General features: G+C 39.2%; 1 protein-coding gene across 4 annotated transcripts in view; it reads left to right on the forward strand.

Moving 5' to 3' along the window:
* The window catches only part of Zmym4 (zinc finger MYM-type containing 4), a 128,886-nt gene extending 113,751 nt beyond the window's left edge, over positions 1–15,135 (forward strand). For all 4 annotated transcript variants that reach the window (XM_052715876.1, XM_052715877.1, XM_052715875.1 and 1 more), the window contains 4 exons: positions 2,613–2,724; positions 4,071–4,319; positions 11,540–11,669; positions 12,750–15,135. In XM_052715876.1, coding sequence (XP_052571836.1) covers positions 2,613–2,724; positions 4,071–4,319; positions 11,540–11,669; positions 12,750–12,957 — 699 coding nt within the window. In that variant the 3' untranslated portion in view covers positions 12,958–15,135. The remainder of the gene's footprint in view (positions 1–2,612; positions 2,725–4,070; positions 4,320–11,539; positions 11,670–12,749) is intronic.
* The last annotated feature ends 248 nt before the right edge of the window (positions 15,136–15,383 follow it).

Consider the following 15,383-nt stretch of genomic DNA (forward strand, 5'->3'; position numbering starts at 1 on the left):
CTTCCCCCCCCCAAAAAAAAAAAAAAAAAACTGACAGGCCAGTAACTGGTCAGAAAATTAGGCTGGAAAGCCAAACTAAGAATGCTGGGAAGAGGAAGGGCAGAGTCAGGAGTCACCAGCTGAGGAAGCAGAGGAAGCAAGATGAGAATGTTGTACTGAGAAATGGTACCAAGCCATGTGGCTAAACATAGATAAGAATTATGGGCTAATTTAAGTGTAAGCTAGTTAGTAATAAGCCTGAGCTACTGGCTGAGCATTTATAATTAATATTAAGCCTCTGAGTGGTTATTCGGGAACTGGTGGGTGGGAAAGAAAAGTCTGATTACAATATTCTATATGTTAAATGTCAGAAAATGACTTTGTTAAAAGAAGATAAACAGGCTAAGGGATGAGTTCAATGGTCAGTGTGCTTGCCTTGCATCTTGCATGTACAAGGCCTGGGTTCAGTTCCTAACACTGTGAGGGAAAAAAAGTAAAAATATCTAATAACAAGCCAATCAGGCAAGTAAGAACTTAAAAGGCCTGATTCAAATTTATATTGAAATGATGGATACTTGTTATTGACTGAGATAAATATAAATGGAAATAATTTTCTGTAGCTTATACACAGCCAGAGATACAAGAAGTTGTAATAGATATGAAAAAAAAAAACCTTAAAAATATTGAATGCACAGGCTCTAGAGATGGCTCAGTAAGTCTTCCTGCTGTTTCAGAGGGCCTGACTTCAGTTCTCAGCACTTACTTAAGGTAGTTCACAACAGCCTATGACTCCAGCTCTAGGGGAAGCAATACCCACTTTTGACTTGTGTGGACACTTGCAATCACATGTGCACATATGTATACAAACACATAAATAAAAATAAAATAAATCATTAAAAAACTGAACTAAATGTACCTTGTATTGTTCTATAATCATTTATTATATTTTGTCTTAAATGACATATCCTGGCAGCACCCTCGGTACAGTTTTAACTGTGTTATCCAAACATTTCTTTGTGTGTGTGTGTGTGTGTGTGTGTGTGTGTTTTCGGTTTTTTGTTGTTGTTGTTGTTGTTTTTCAAGACAGGGTTTCTCTGTGTAGCTTTTGGAGCCTGTCCTGGATCTTCGTTCTGTAGACCAGGCTGGCCTCAAACTCACAGAGATCCGTCTGGCTCTGCCTCCTAAGTACCGGGATTAAAGGTGTGCGCCACCACCACCCAGCTTCTTTATTTCTTATTCTGTGATATTGTTAATATTTGCCCCTTTCAGGCCGAGTTTACTGGCACACACCTTTAATTTCAGCACTGGGAGGCAGGTAGAGCTCTATAAGTTCTCACTGTAGTTTGCATAGTGAGTTACAGGATAGCCAAGGCCATATAGAGAGACCCTGACTACTGTCCATCTGTCCCATTCCCCCCTCCAAAAAATCTTTCAAGGTGTGGGTCAAAGTGTTGAGAGCTGTGGTTGGAAGGTCCCCAGGATGTTTTTGGTGTTGTATTGTTTGTTTTTATTTTGTTGAAGATTTATTCAGTTTTATTTTATACATATGAGGGGGGTTTGTTTGTTAGTTTTTTGCTTGTATGTATGACTGTACCATGTGCATGTAGTGTGCCCATGGGGGGGCAGACAGGAGTGTCAGATTCCCTGGAACTGGAGTTAGATCTGTTAGCCACCATGTGGGTACCAGGTCCTCTCCAAGAACAGACAGCCATCTCTCTAGCCTTTGCCCCCCTCCGCCAGCTTTTTTTTTTATTTTTAAAGTGCATGGGTATTTTGCCTACATAGATATCTATGCACCATGTGGTGCCCAGGAAAGACAAAAGAAGGTGTCGGATTCTTTGGAACTGGAGTTACAGGTTGTGAGTCACCACATGAGTGCTAGAAATTGAACACAGGTCCTCTGGAAGACCATCCAGTGCTCTTAACCTCTTGAACCAAATCTCTAGTATGCGCCCAGCACCCAGTGCCCACTGCCCCCAGTAAGCTCTTTAATTTGAGTTTGTATTGTTTCAAGAGAAAGTTAATTTAAGTAGAATGGCAGACAGAAGCTCTGTGATCACATTTGCAAACAGTGCATGTCAGGAGAGGAGAGTTAGGAAGTATGCATTGATCAGTTTCATCAACAGAGTAAAGGGTTCTTATTTGAAAAATGTACCTATTTATGTGTATTTGTTTTATATGTGTGTGTGTGCACCTGAGTGTGTGTATGTGCTCTGTGTTTGTGCATGAGCCCACAGAGATCAGAAGAAGGCATTAGATCTTCAGGCCCTGGAGTTACAGATGATTGCAAACTGCTGTGTGGGTTCTGGGAATAGAATCTGGGTCCACTGCAAGAGCAGTAGGTACTCTTACCTGCTGCTCCAGATTCTTGTTTGTAGTGTTTATTCTGTACCACCCACACTTTTTATAAAGAACTTTACTTTGCAAAGTCAGTGCCAAGAACAGTGGCCAGTTTCCATGTAAGAGCTTTGGACTTGAATCCTGGTAGTTTAACCTACAGTAAAGTGCTTAGAAGCTGTGTAGGATGGACAGGATTACAAAGGCAGACATTAAGGGAAACCATTTCTTACAATGTTTTCTAATCTTAATTTAGCTTTCTTTATACCAGTATGTGTTACTCTTTTATCTTTTAGTACCTGTTTGAAAATGGTAGAATAGATAACATTTTTACGGAGCCCTATTCCAGATTTATGATTGAACTTACCAAACTCTTGAAAATATGGGAGCCTACAATACTTCCTAATGGTAAGGGAATTGTTTTTAATTATTTTTATGATACGTTTTTTTAATTGCTTTTTAAAATATTTTCATATATTACAATATAATGTCTGTCCCGACGTACTATAGTTGAGCTTTTGAGGAGAAAGTCTTGGAGTTATTGGTAAGCATTTTAGTAAAATGAACTGTGAACAGTAACTGTATAAAACTAACATACAGTTTACATAGAGGTACTAACAACTGAAAAAAGTTACATTCAGTTATACTTACGTTTCAAGAAGTGTTTTGTCTGGTAATGTCAGTAAAGGTGCATGCTAGTTGCCACTGGTTTACCCATGTACAGATGATCTTTGTCAGTGTGTGCTAAGTATCTGTACTTGTTCTTATCCGTGAATTCTTTAATCTGGTGTCATTAGAGAAGTCTGTGATTCACTCAGGCTCTCAGGCTGTGACTGGAGAAGTTAGTGTAATAACTATTGTGTCCTTTATGTTGAGCTCTGGAGCACCTTTGAAGCATTCTGAGCCACATGGTGGTTTGATGAACTTAATAGAGAGGAGGCTCACAACATAGATTTGGAAGTAGTAAAGTCATGTTCATGTTTGATCTCCCAAAAACAGAATACAGAAGCAGCAGTAGAGAGGATTGAGGAAAGAGCATTGGGTTAGACCTGAATTTAAGGGGGATGGAGAACAAGGCACAGTACAGTTCCTTGAGACCTTGCTTCTCATATATATATTCCCATCAGTCCCAAGGAACATGGCTGCTGATGCAAGGATGAGAGGGAGGGAGGGGCCCACCTGCTCCCCAGTGACTGGGGCCAAATACATGGAACTGGCTAATGGTAAGTTTGATGGTCTGGGCAGGAGCTGGTTAACTTCCCGTGCATCAAATCTGGCCTGTGTTCTGGTTCTATAGTCTAAGCTAAAAATGTTTTTGCATTTTTTTTTTCCAGAGCTAAGGACCGAACCCAGGGCCTTGCGCTTGCTAGGCAAGTGCTCTACCACTGAGCTCAATCCCCAACCCCTGTTTTTGCATTTTCAAATGGTTGTAAACTTAAAAGAAAATATTTTGTGGTCGGCAAATTGCGTGAAATTGGAATATGTTTATACATAAAACTGTCTCTGGCTCTTTGCTTTCTGCAACAAAAAGTTGTTCAGAATACGTGGCCTTTTCAGGAAAGATAAACACTGTTTATAGGACCGTGCTTGGGTCTGTCTGGTTGGAGTCCTCTGCCCTCTTCTTCCTGGTGCTGCTTCTCTTTGCCTGTATAAAGAAGAAGTGGGAGAGAGCAATGATCAGTTATTCTCTTACTCTATTCATTCTGTGGAATTTGAGAGATCACACAATATTGTCTTCTTCCCATCTTGTCTAGGTTACATGTTCTCTCGCATTGAAGAAGAGCATCTGTGGGAGTGCAAACAGCTGGGCGCTTATTCGCCAATTGTCCTGTTAAACACCCTCCTGTTTTTCAATACCAAATACTTTCAACTAAAGAATGTTACTGAGCATTTGAAGCTTTCCTTTGCCCATGTGATGAGACGGACCAGGACTCTGAAGTACAGCACCAAGATGACATATCTGAGGTTCTTCCCGCCTTTACAGAAGCAAGAGTCAGAGCCAGGTGTGTTGCTGGTAGAAGAGGTTTCTGTTTGAAGTGCTAAGACAGTTATCACAGAGGGTCAGTAGTTCATTCTAGACCTGGAGGGCACACTGTAATTTGCTTTTAACGTTTGAATATTTTTCTCTGTAGAATATTTCTCTGTTTGAATATTTTTCAAGTAGATTATAAGCTTTCAAAATGAGAGGACTCTTCCTTGTTGTACTTTTATTGTCTTTGAGTTAGAAATTTGATTTAACTGGGTAGAGCCCCTTGATTTAATTGGGTAGATTCTAAATAACCTACGTGTAAAACATATCAGAAAAGAGGTCACTGATTTACAGCAATTGCCAGGTAAAGGAAACTTGCTTAGCTTTTAATTTGTTGGGTTTTGTTTTTGACTAGAGCATCTTGTTTTAATTAGCTTCTTTTAGTCAGTTCTAAAATTCTCAAGGAACTTAGAAGCTGGCCTAAAGTAGACTGCTTTTTATCTCTGGTAGGTTTGAATCAGCAATGGCATTTTCAGTAAGTAGATTATGATCATGTGTTTCAAAAATAGACTAAGTGACTCTTTGTCTTTAATGTCTGAAAAATAATGCTATTCTGCAAGCAGAAATTAAACTTCCTGTGTTTGGATTTGGGTATTTTGAACCTTGTCTTACTATGTAATAGCTCAGGCTATCCTTGACCTCGTAATCCTCTTTTTTTTTTTTGGTTTTGGTTTTGGTTTTTCGAGACAGGGTTTCTCTGTGTAGCTTTGCACATTTCCTGGATCTTGCTCTGTAGACCAGGCTGACCTCAAACTCACAGAGATCAGCCTGCCTCTGCCTCCTGAGTGCTGGGATTAAAGGCGTGCGCCACCACCAGCAAGGATTGGTTATCTTTATTCTGTATAGTCTGTCCTGTTTCCTCCCCATTTGGCCAGCAACTCCACCTTTCTTACTCTCCAAGTCCTCTCTGTTCCCAGAAGTCCACCTAACCTTTTCTTGCCTAGCTAATGACTGTTCAGCTTTTTATTAAAAAAATCACACTCACACATCTTCACACAGTGTAAAAGAATATTCTGCAATATTTTCCTCTTTTTGTCTAAATAAAAAGGAAAGGTTTTAACTCTAACATACTAAAACTATAAATAATAAGAGCAATTATCAGTTAAGAATTACATTTACAATGTCCAGAACATTTGTATTTGGTATATTTGGAGAAAATATTCTATTACTAATCCTATCTTGATGAGTCCAAAGTTTTGTACCTAATTTACCTTCTATCCTAATTAAGGAAATCTGTAACTTTAACTGTCTAGTCTTCAACTCCATCCAAGATATAATATTACAGGAAGTGTAAAGCAAGCAAGTTCCAAAACTAAGAAACACCAGAGACATTTGGCTGCCTGGACAATCACTCCAAACTTCCTCTGTAACATTAGGGCATCTATCTTCAGCCTACTGACCTAAAATATCTGACAGACTTTTCTGTGAAGCAGGAATTTTGAAGGACTGGCCTACCTTGTCTTGGCAAAGTTTGGCAGTTGCGTTATTTTGTGTCCAGCTTTTCCATTTTGGACAGCATACTGTTAGCAGTCGAGGCAAGGGCAGTTTCTTGCCCATATGGCTAGCTTTTGCAATAAAGAAAGCAAACTCCATATGGAGGTTCTTCAATGCCCATCATCTTTTTTTGAAGTAAGTTGGTGCTGCCAAAGCAGATATGTGTCACTGTCATGAAAAGCCTCAGGTTATTAAAACATCTTAAATGCCATATTTTGTAGGTTATTAAAGTTTTTGAAGACCAAGTATCTGTCTAAAATATGTCTGTTTGACCTTGAAAACATACTTATAACATGACTACAACTACTAACCAGTATTTTTTTATTATCCCAAATAGTTTTGTAAAATAACTTTCAAGTACTAGAAATTTGCATTACATTCTTAAATGAGCTGCGTAGGTATAATACCTTAAACAAGAGTAGAGTAGAAACATATGTACAGTATGTTTTAGCAAAAATAACCTTAAATTTGTATCAATATACAAAATTTGTATCATTGTAAAATATTTGAAACTAGTGGTTATTCAGAAGTAGACTCAACAATCCACCCTATTATCCTATCATTTCTATACTGTATTCCCTTTTTCCTTTTAGAAAGAGACTCTTGAATCTAATTTCCTTTGTTTAGCTTTCTCCCTGATCATGTCCAGTAACAATGTGTAACGAACCCCAACTAAATGATGAAAAACATCCATAACCCATCAAACAACTAAATTCTCCCACCCCACCTCTTGGGAATGTGGGCGTCTTGGTTTTTGTACTGCTTGCTGCTGTCTGTGGGTGGTGACATCTTTCAGGAACCTGAGAAAATTGAAATAATTGTCAAGTCCTGGGAAAACTAGCCATACCATTGTTGTCCAGTCTCTGTGCAATGGGAAAGCACAAGGCTTATCTTATTGTACTGGCTACAATAATCTGTGTGACTGGACCATCTCATCCAGCAGCCTTGAAGCTGTTCTGATGTGGAACTCTGAGGAAACTGCAACAGAGGCACTCTGAGAGCCTGGATCACCTCAGCCATCGATTTTCATTGGTGTCTGATCCCCTTGCTCTGAAAACACACAAACTTTCAAAGGTAGCATACATATCTGCATTAACACAAGCATGGACTACATGTTGTACACAAGCTAGCTAAAGATGATTTTTTGTTTTATGTCTGAGCAGGTAAAATATACATCACACCCATAATATAGTTTTTTTTTTTAGTTTAGGTTTATTTATTTATGTCTGTAGCCAAGATTTTCAGGGGTCTTCCCCGATCAAACCTGATCTCTATCAACCTTGAATGAATCCACAGCCTTTCATTTTCTGTGGAAACAAGAATACAACCTCTTTCCCAAAGCAATACATTTTCTGATTTCCATTTTCAAGTTAAGGCATTCCTAAACTCTCTAGGCCGGTTTAATTCAGCAGTGTCTGTTACAATCCATTGTCTCTCAGCAGCTCATCAGCAATCAAAAAATTCAAAGTCAACAAGACACCAAATAAGATCCACTCTGTATATTTTCCATCTTTATATGGCTTATCCTTTTTATATTACTTTATTCTCTCTTTAAGGACTTTATCTTATTATTCATAAACTATTTTTTATAACTGTCTATACCCATTTTCTTTTCTTTTTTAAGCCTATGCATTTTTTCTTTCAGTTTGTTTATATGGTGTATTACATTGACAGATTTTCGTATGTTGAACCATCCTTGCATCCCTGGGATGAAACCTACTTGGTCATGGTGGGTAATTTTTTGATATGTTCTTAGATTCAGTTTGCCAATATTTTGTTGAGTATTTTTGCATCAATGTTCATGAGGGAGATTGGTCTGTAATTCTCTTTCTTTGTTGCATCTTTGTGTGGTTTGGGAACCAGGGTAACTGTAGCCTCATAAAAAGTTTGTTAATGTTCCTTCTGTTTCTATTGTGTCAAACAATTTGAAGAGTATTGGAATTAGCTCTTCTTTGAAAAATCTGGTAGAATCCTGCACTGAAACCATCTGGTCCTGTGCTTTTTTTGGTTGGGAGACTTTTAATGACTGTTTCTATTTCCTTAGGAGTTATTGGTCTATTTAAATAGTTTATCTGGTCTTGATTTAACTTTGGTATGTGGTATATATCCAGAAAATTGTCCATTTCTTTTAGATTTTCCAATTTTGTGGAGTATGACCTGATGATTCTCTGGATTTCCTTGTTGTCTGTTGTTATGTCTCCCTTTTCATTTCTGATTTTGTTTTTGCCTTGTGGTTAATTTGGCTATCTTGTTGATTTTTTTTTCAGAGAACCAACTCTTTGTTTCATTGATTCTTTGTATTGTTCTCTTTGTTTCTATTTCATTGATTTCAGCCCTCAATTTGATTATTTCCTGGCATCTATTCCTTCTGGGTGAGTTTGTTTCTTTTTGTTCTAGAGCTTTCAGTTGTGTTGTTAAGTCTTTGGTATGAGATTTCTCCAACTTCTTTATGTGTGCATTTAGTGCTATAAATTTTCCTCTTAGCACTGCTTTCATAGTGTCCGAGAAGTGTGGGTATGTTGTACTTTCATTTTCATTGAATTCTAGGAAATCTTTAATTTCTGTATTTCTTCCTTGACCCATTGGTGCTTCTGGTGGGCATTATTCAGTTTCCATGAGAGGTAGGCTTTCTATAGTTTTTGTTGTTGTTGAAATCTAACTTTAAGGCATGGTGGTCCAATAAGATACAGGAGGTTATTCCGATGTTTTTGTATCTGTTGAGATTTGCTTTGTGACCAAGCATGTGGTCAATTTTTGAGAAGGTTCCATGGGGTGCTGAGAAGAAGGTATATTCTTTTGTGTTAGGCTGGAATGTTCTGTAGATACTTATTAAGTCCATTTGAGTCATAACATCTGTTAGGTCCTTTATTTCTCTGTTAAGTTTCAGTCTTGTAGATCTGTCCTTTGGTGAGAGTGGTGTGTTGAAATCTTCCACTACTAGTTTGTGGGGTTTGATGTGCGATTTAAGCTTTAGTAATGTTTCTTTTATAAATATGGGTGCCTTTGTATTTGGGGCATAAATGTTCAGAATTGAGACTTCATCTTGGTGGATTTTCCCTGTGATAAATATGTAATGTCCTTCTTGATCTCTTTCGATTGATTTTAGTTTGAAGTCTATTTTATTAGCTATTAGGATAGCTACACCAGCTTACTTCTTAAGTCCATTTGATTGGAACCCTTTTCCCAGCCTTTTACTCTGAGGCCGTTTCTGTCTTTGAAGTTTAGGTGTGTTTCTTGTATGCAGCAGAAGGATGGATCCTGTTTTCGTATCCATACTGTTAGCCTGTGTCTTTTTATAGGTGAGTTGAGACCATTGAGGGATATTAATGACCAGTGATTGTTAATTCCTGTTAATTTTTTGTGGTAGTGTTGTGTTTCCCTTCTTTGGTATTTGTTGATGTGGGATTATTTATTGCCTGAGTTTTTATGGGTGTGTTTAACTTCCTTAGTTTGGATTTTTCATTCTAGTGCTTTCTGTAGGGCTAGATTTGTGGATAGATATTGTTTAAATCTAGTTTTATCATTGAATGTTTTGTTTACTCTGTCTATGGTGATTCAGAGTTTTGCTGGGTATAATAGTCTGGGTTGGCATCCGTGGTCTCTTAGTGTCTGAATAACATTTGTCCAGGACCTTCTAGCTTTCATAGTCTCTATTGAGAAGTCTGGTATTATTCTGATGGGTCTGCCTTTATATGTTACTTGTTCTTTTTCCTTTGCATTTCTTAATATTTTTTCTTTGTTCTGTGTGTTTAGTGTTTTGATTATTATGTGGCGAGGGGACTTTTTTTTTCTGGATCCAGCCTATTTGGTGTTCTGTAAGCTTCTTGTATCTTCAAAGGTATTTCTTTCTTTAAGTTAGGAAAGTTTTCTCCTATGATTTTGTTGGATATATTTTCTGTGCCTTTGAGTTGGTAATCTTCTCCTTCTATCCCCATTCTTCTTAGGTTTGGTCTTTTCATGGTGTCCCAAATTTCTTGGATGTTTTGTGTTATGACTTTTTTGGCTTTAATGTTTTCTTTGACTGATGAATCTATTTTCTCTATTGTATCTTTAATGTCAGAGATTCTCTGTTCCATCTCTTGCATTCCATTGGTTATGCTTGCATCTGTCGTTCCTCTTCGTTTAGTCAGGATTTCTATTTCCAGCATTCCCTTAGTTTGTGTCTTCTTTATTGTCTCGATTTCAGTTTTCAAATCTTGAACTGTTTCCTTCATCTGTTTAATTACTTTTTCTTTCTTTGATTTCTTCCAATTTTTTTGTTTTTTTCTTCCATTTCTTTAAGGGAATTTTTTTATTTCCTCCTTAAGGGAGTTTTTCATTTCCTCTTTAAGGGCCTCTATCATCTTTTAGAGGACCCATGTTCTATTCCCAGCACCCACATGGCAACTTACAGATGGTTATAACTCTGCTTCCAGGGTGATCTGATGCCCTCTTCTGGCCTCTGTGGGCACTGCATGCAGGTAGTACACAGACATACATGCAAGCAAAATAACCACACACATTAAATAAAAACAAATAAATCTTCAAAAAATAGGTTGGGGCCGGGCATGGTAGTGCATACCTTTAATCCCAGCACTCAGAGGCATGTGGATCTCCAAGTTTGAGGCCAGCCTGGTCTGCAAAGCAAGTTCCAGGACAGCTAGGGCTATTCCACAAAGAAACCCTGTCTCAAGAACCAAAAAAAAAAAAAAAAAAGAAAGAAAGAAAGAAAGAAAAATAGGTTGGGGGATACGGCTCAGTGTATAAAGTACCTAATGTGCATGTGTGAAAACCTGAATTAAGATTCCACAGCACCTTTTTAAAACCAGAAGTGGCAATGCATATTTGTTACCCCAGCTTCAGAGATGAAGCTCCCATGCTAGCCAGTGTAGCATATGGCTGAGCTGCACGTCAGTGAGAAAGCCTGTCTCAAAAAATAAAACGGAGGTCCAGCAAGGTGGCTCAGCAGGTGAGAGTCATTGTTGCTTAACCCTGATTACCTAAATTTGATCTCTGCCCATGAATGGTAGAAGGAAAGAATCCATTTTCCAGAGTTGTTTTCCGACCTCCAGTGTGTATACAGTGTTGCACACTCACACAAACACAGAGTGCCTTGGGCTTCTGAGTCCACTTAGGGGAGCTCTGTTTTGATTGAATGGACAGATGAGAAGCAGCAGCCTTCCTCCTATGCCTGCACCCTGCATTGTCTTGAGAGCCCAGCCACTGTAGAGTCCTGTCCTTTCAAATGACACCCATTCTTAGAACACACAAGGAGAGGGAACTTGTGCAGCAACTGAGTCAGTGCTGGTGCCACAGAGAAGTACGTCCAAATAGAAAGAGAACCACTTTTCCTAATCACACTGGAGGAGAAACATGTATGGAACCCTTTTCTTGTCTTATTTCCTGCTTTAGTTTATGAACCATGTACCTGATCCATTCTAATAACAAAGCAAGCTCCAAAGGAAGACATACCCCAGCACTGTCCCTTTTGCTACGTGACTCCTCTTTGTTCAACGGGGAACATAAGTGTTACAGGACAAGCGCAGTGTTTAGGGTATAAACCAAACACTCTGAATAACACCTGGCACACAGGAGCCCAGTGAGTATTATTGAATAAATGATAAAAGGCAGGAGTGACAGGATCCTTGGCTGTGCAGCAGAGCTCACTAGGTGTGTTTACATTTCTCATATACAAACATTTGATTGTTCTTTTGTCTCAAGATAAACTAACTATTGGCAAGAGGAAACGAAATGAAGATGATGAGGCTCCAGTGGGTGTGGAGATGGCAGAGAATACTGACAACCCACTGAGATGCCCTGTTCGACTTTATGAATTTTACCTGTCAAAATGGTAAGGGGTCTTTCTGTGTTCTGAGTACAGTGCATTCATCACCCAGCACAAGTCCTTGGAAACTAGAAGCATAGTTGGCCTCTGACACTGGGTCTGCCTCTGGTTTCATTTTTTCTCCATCCTTGTGTCTGCCTAGATTTGGAACTAAGAAGCAAGCCCTCTTCTCCCAGAGGTTTTCTCCCAAAAAAATGTCTTGGAAAACAGAGATCATACCTCATTTGATCTTTTCCATTGTTGTGGTGTCTAATCTATAGTGATTTATTTTTTGTATAGAAAACAAGTTCTAAGGTTGTTTTTTGTTAAACCTAAAAGGGGGAGGTTTTAAAGAAATGCAGTTTTGTATTTTAAAGAGCTGAAGTCTGACCAGACCCATCCCCATGCCAGACATGCCGTCACACTTAGCCATACAGTTTTAGTCCAGAGTTGAAAGTTTTGAATGGATCCCTGACTGTAATGTGTGTCTCATACTGAGTACTTGACCTCAGAATTCATTTTCATGAATCGACATGCTTTACTCCTAGCAGCATTTGAAATGAAGTACATGATTTGTGCTTCTGTTTTTGTTTGTATTTTTGTTTTTAGAGACAGGGTTTCTCTGCCTAACAGCCCTGGCTTCCTGGAACTCGCTTTGTAGACCAGGCTGGCCTTGAACTCACAGAGATCCACCTGCCTCTGCCTCCTGAGTGCTGGGATTAAAGGCGTGTGCCACTACTGCCTGGCACTTTTTTAGGCAGGGTCTCATGTCCCCAAGCTGGCCTCAGACTTGATTTATAGCTAAGGAGGACTTTGAATTTGTAATCCTCACTCATCCACCTTCAAGTGCTGGGACTGCAGGCATCTGCCACAACACCCAGCTCTGCTTCCTCTTTAAGTCTACCACTTCAGTTCAGTTCAGAGTTACTCTTGGGAGGAGAATGCCTGTGTCCCTATCTACCCCTGTGGTATTGGTGTTATTTATGAAGTGAGTCGTGTTGGAGAAGTTCAGAGCCATTATATAAGAAAGAATGATGTGTATTTTGTGTGTTCTGATCACAGTTTCCTTTTTTCTCTTTTGTCTTGTTTGCTCCCTCCTGTGGGTAGTTCTGAAAGTGTGAAGCAGAGGAATGATGTGTTCTACCTTCAGCCTGAGCGCTCCTGTGTTCCTAATAGCCCCATGTGGTACTCCACATTCCCAATAGACCCTGGAACCCTGGACACCATGTTGACTCGCATTCTCATGGTGAGGGAGGTACATGAAGAACTTGCCAAAGCCAAATCTGAAGACTCTGATGTTGAATTATCAGATTAAGATGGAAGTAAGGTTCCTATTTTCATGCGCATTGGTATGCACCAAGCTGTGAATGCACTCAGCTGTCGTAAAGATGTATAGTCCAAGTCCTCTTGACTTGCTTGTGAGGCGTGAAGAACAGGCGGCTCCTGAGCCACAGTGTGGCTGCAAATGAAACCGAAAGGAGGAGGGTGAATGAATTGGCAGGGAGAGAGTTCGTAGACATCTTTGAATGACTAACCAGTTTCTGAGTGGTGCATAATCTTATTTTGTTTGGGAATAAGAAATTATGGAATATTTTTAAGGAAAACTGTTGTATAAAATTCTACCATAGTAACCTTAGTTAGAAGGGGTAGCTTTGGAGTGAGACCCTGGCTGCAGTAGGCTATTTGAGCAAGCTGTCCATGAAAGTCAGGAGAGAAATCAGTACAGAGCTGAGACTGACATCAGATGAGGACACTGGGACTCAGCCTTGAAGATCCAATAAAAATACTCATGTTTTTGTAAAAAGATAGTGGTCTTGATTGATTTACACTGCCAACCCACTTATGTGAAGGATAGAAGCCTTTGGTACTTTGACTGAAGGTCCCTCACAGCGGGGAAATGCCCTCCACTGCTGTTGGTGTGCTCCTTTCATTTAGGGTCTTACCTTCTCAGCTGTGGGTGATTGAAGGTAAAGGATGATATTCCACAAGAAAATCTGTGGAGCCCGTTAGACCCCGGGTGTCTCGAAGTGTTTGTAGAAAGCCCACTACAAGCCCACTTCTCTGGGTGCAGGCCTTTATTGCTGCTGTCTCAGCCTCAGCGTGGTGCACAGAAGTGGAGGTTCTCCTTTTCTTTCCAGTTTCTCCCCAGTGGCAGCTTTTCTTCCATTGTTTTACTTTCCTGTTCCCAAGTGACTCTTCTTGTCCTTTGCACCCCCTTCTGGAGGCCTTTGTCATTTCAAACGGAATAATCTGTCTCCACAATTCTAACAAACGTGGGTGATCCCACAAAGACACAGTATTACATTAGCTATCTGAATTATGGTAGGGAAGGTCATATAGTAGGCTCCTGTGTAAAGCATTTGGTGCCTGACCTCATCACCCCAAGGAACTTGAAGTTAGAGATTTTGGGGGTAGAGTACAAGATGATTGACATATCCATAAGCAGGTCTTCTTACAGCATTATTCCAGATTCTAGCTGTCTTAGTTCTTACGAGGATTGCAAGGCATAGGTGTGTGTGACATTATCAGACTGTCTCCCTCTTCTCCAGTCTCAGTTTCTTTCCCTACAAAATTTTGAATCAAGCTTTTAATAATGTTGGCTGATTACTGAGCTTCTTTAATGGAAGTTAATTTGAGCTTACAGCAGAGCTGAAAGAAGTCATAAGCTTCTTACAGCGTGTCACCTTGAAAGACTTCAGTGTGGTCCCATATTTTAGGTGGGGGTAGCAAGTTTTGTTTTGTTTTTTAAACAAATAAGTCACTTAAATACAACAGAATTTTAAATGGGCCTTTTGACATTGTGTACTTGGTGGTTCTGTCCTCTGCCTGTAACGAATTTCCTTTTTGTTACCAAGAACTATGTGAAAGAAGTCAATCTGCCCCAGTCTGTATGGCTAATTCCATCTGTGTTTGTCATTTGTGATGGGAACTGCTTCCTTCCAGACCTTGTTGATTGGAGGGAAGGCAGTTGGCCTGTCTGATAAGTCACCAATAAACCATCCAGAAACACCAGGTGTCCAGTCCCACTGTATCAGTTATGATTTGTGTAAACACTAACATTTCTCATCTATAGTTGTATGAGAAACAGATACTGTTTAGCTTAGTAGATAAATTGTTATAAAATACCAGAAAAAAAATGTATCTTTTAAGAGAACAACCACTACTCAGATCAATGACTGTGTCAGGGCTTCAGCTGCATGTTAGTGCAGGGGCTTCAGACCCCTGAACTAATTTAAAACTGGTTGATCATCAGTCATTCCTCATAAATGTAGCTGTTTGTTGCATCAAATCACTTACTTTTTATTTTGTTAAAATTGTGTAAAAATCACACTCCCTCCTCCCCCCACAGGAGGGTGAGAAAAAAAAATATCAACAAACAGAACCTGAGCTTGTCCTATCCTGCTGTTTCTTGGTCTTTAACTGTCTTTGGATTTTCCCTTTACAGGAACCACAGAACTATTCCCATAGAATAAAATAGTATATTTGTATTCGATGGGTGAGTTCTTTTTCTTTGTGGTTTTAAAGAACTTTAAATATATTTTTATTTGATCTTATTGTATGAGCCAAGAGATATAAAATTACCCAAAAAAGTGAAAAACAGTTTTCAGCCAAGTTCCTTGATTTCTACTCAGTCCCCTTAATGCATAGTTTCACTGCAGGCTTCCCGTGGCTTGCTTTCTTTCTGTCAAGAGTTGTTTCCATTTTTAGGTCAATTTTAACTGTATTGAAATCCCAACAGCT

This window comes from Peromyscus californicus, unplaced genomic scaffold, assembly GCF_007827085.1.
Source record: "Peromyscus californicus insignis strain IS unplaced genomic scaffold, ASM782708v3 Scaffold_5__1_contigs__length_169319896, whole genome shotgun sequence".
NCBI lineage: Eukaryota > Metazoa > Chordata > Mammalia > Rodentia > Cricetidae > Peromyscus > Peromyscus californicus.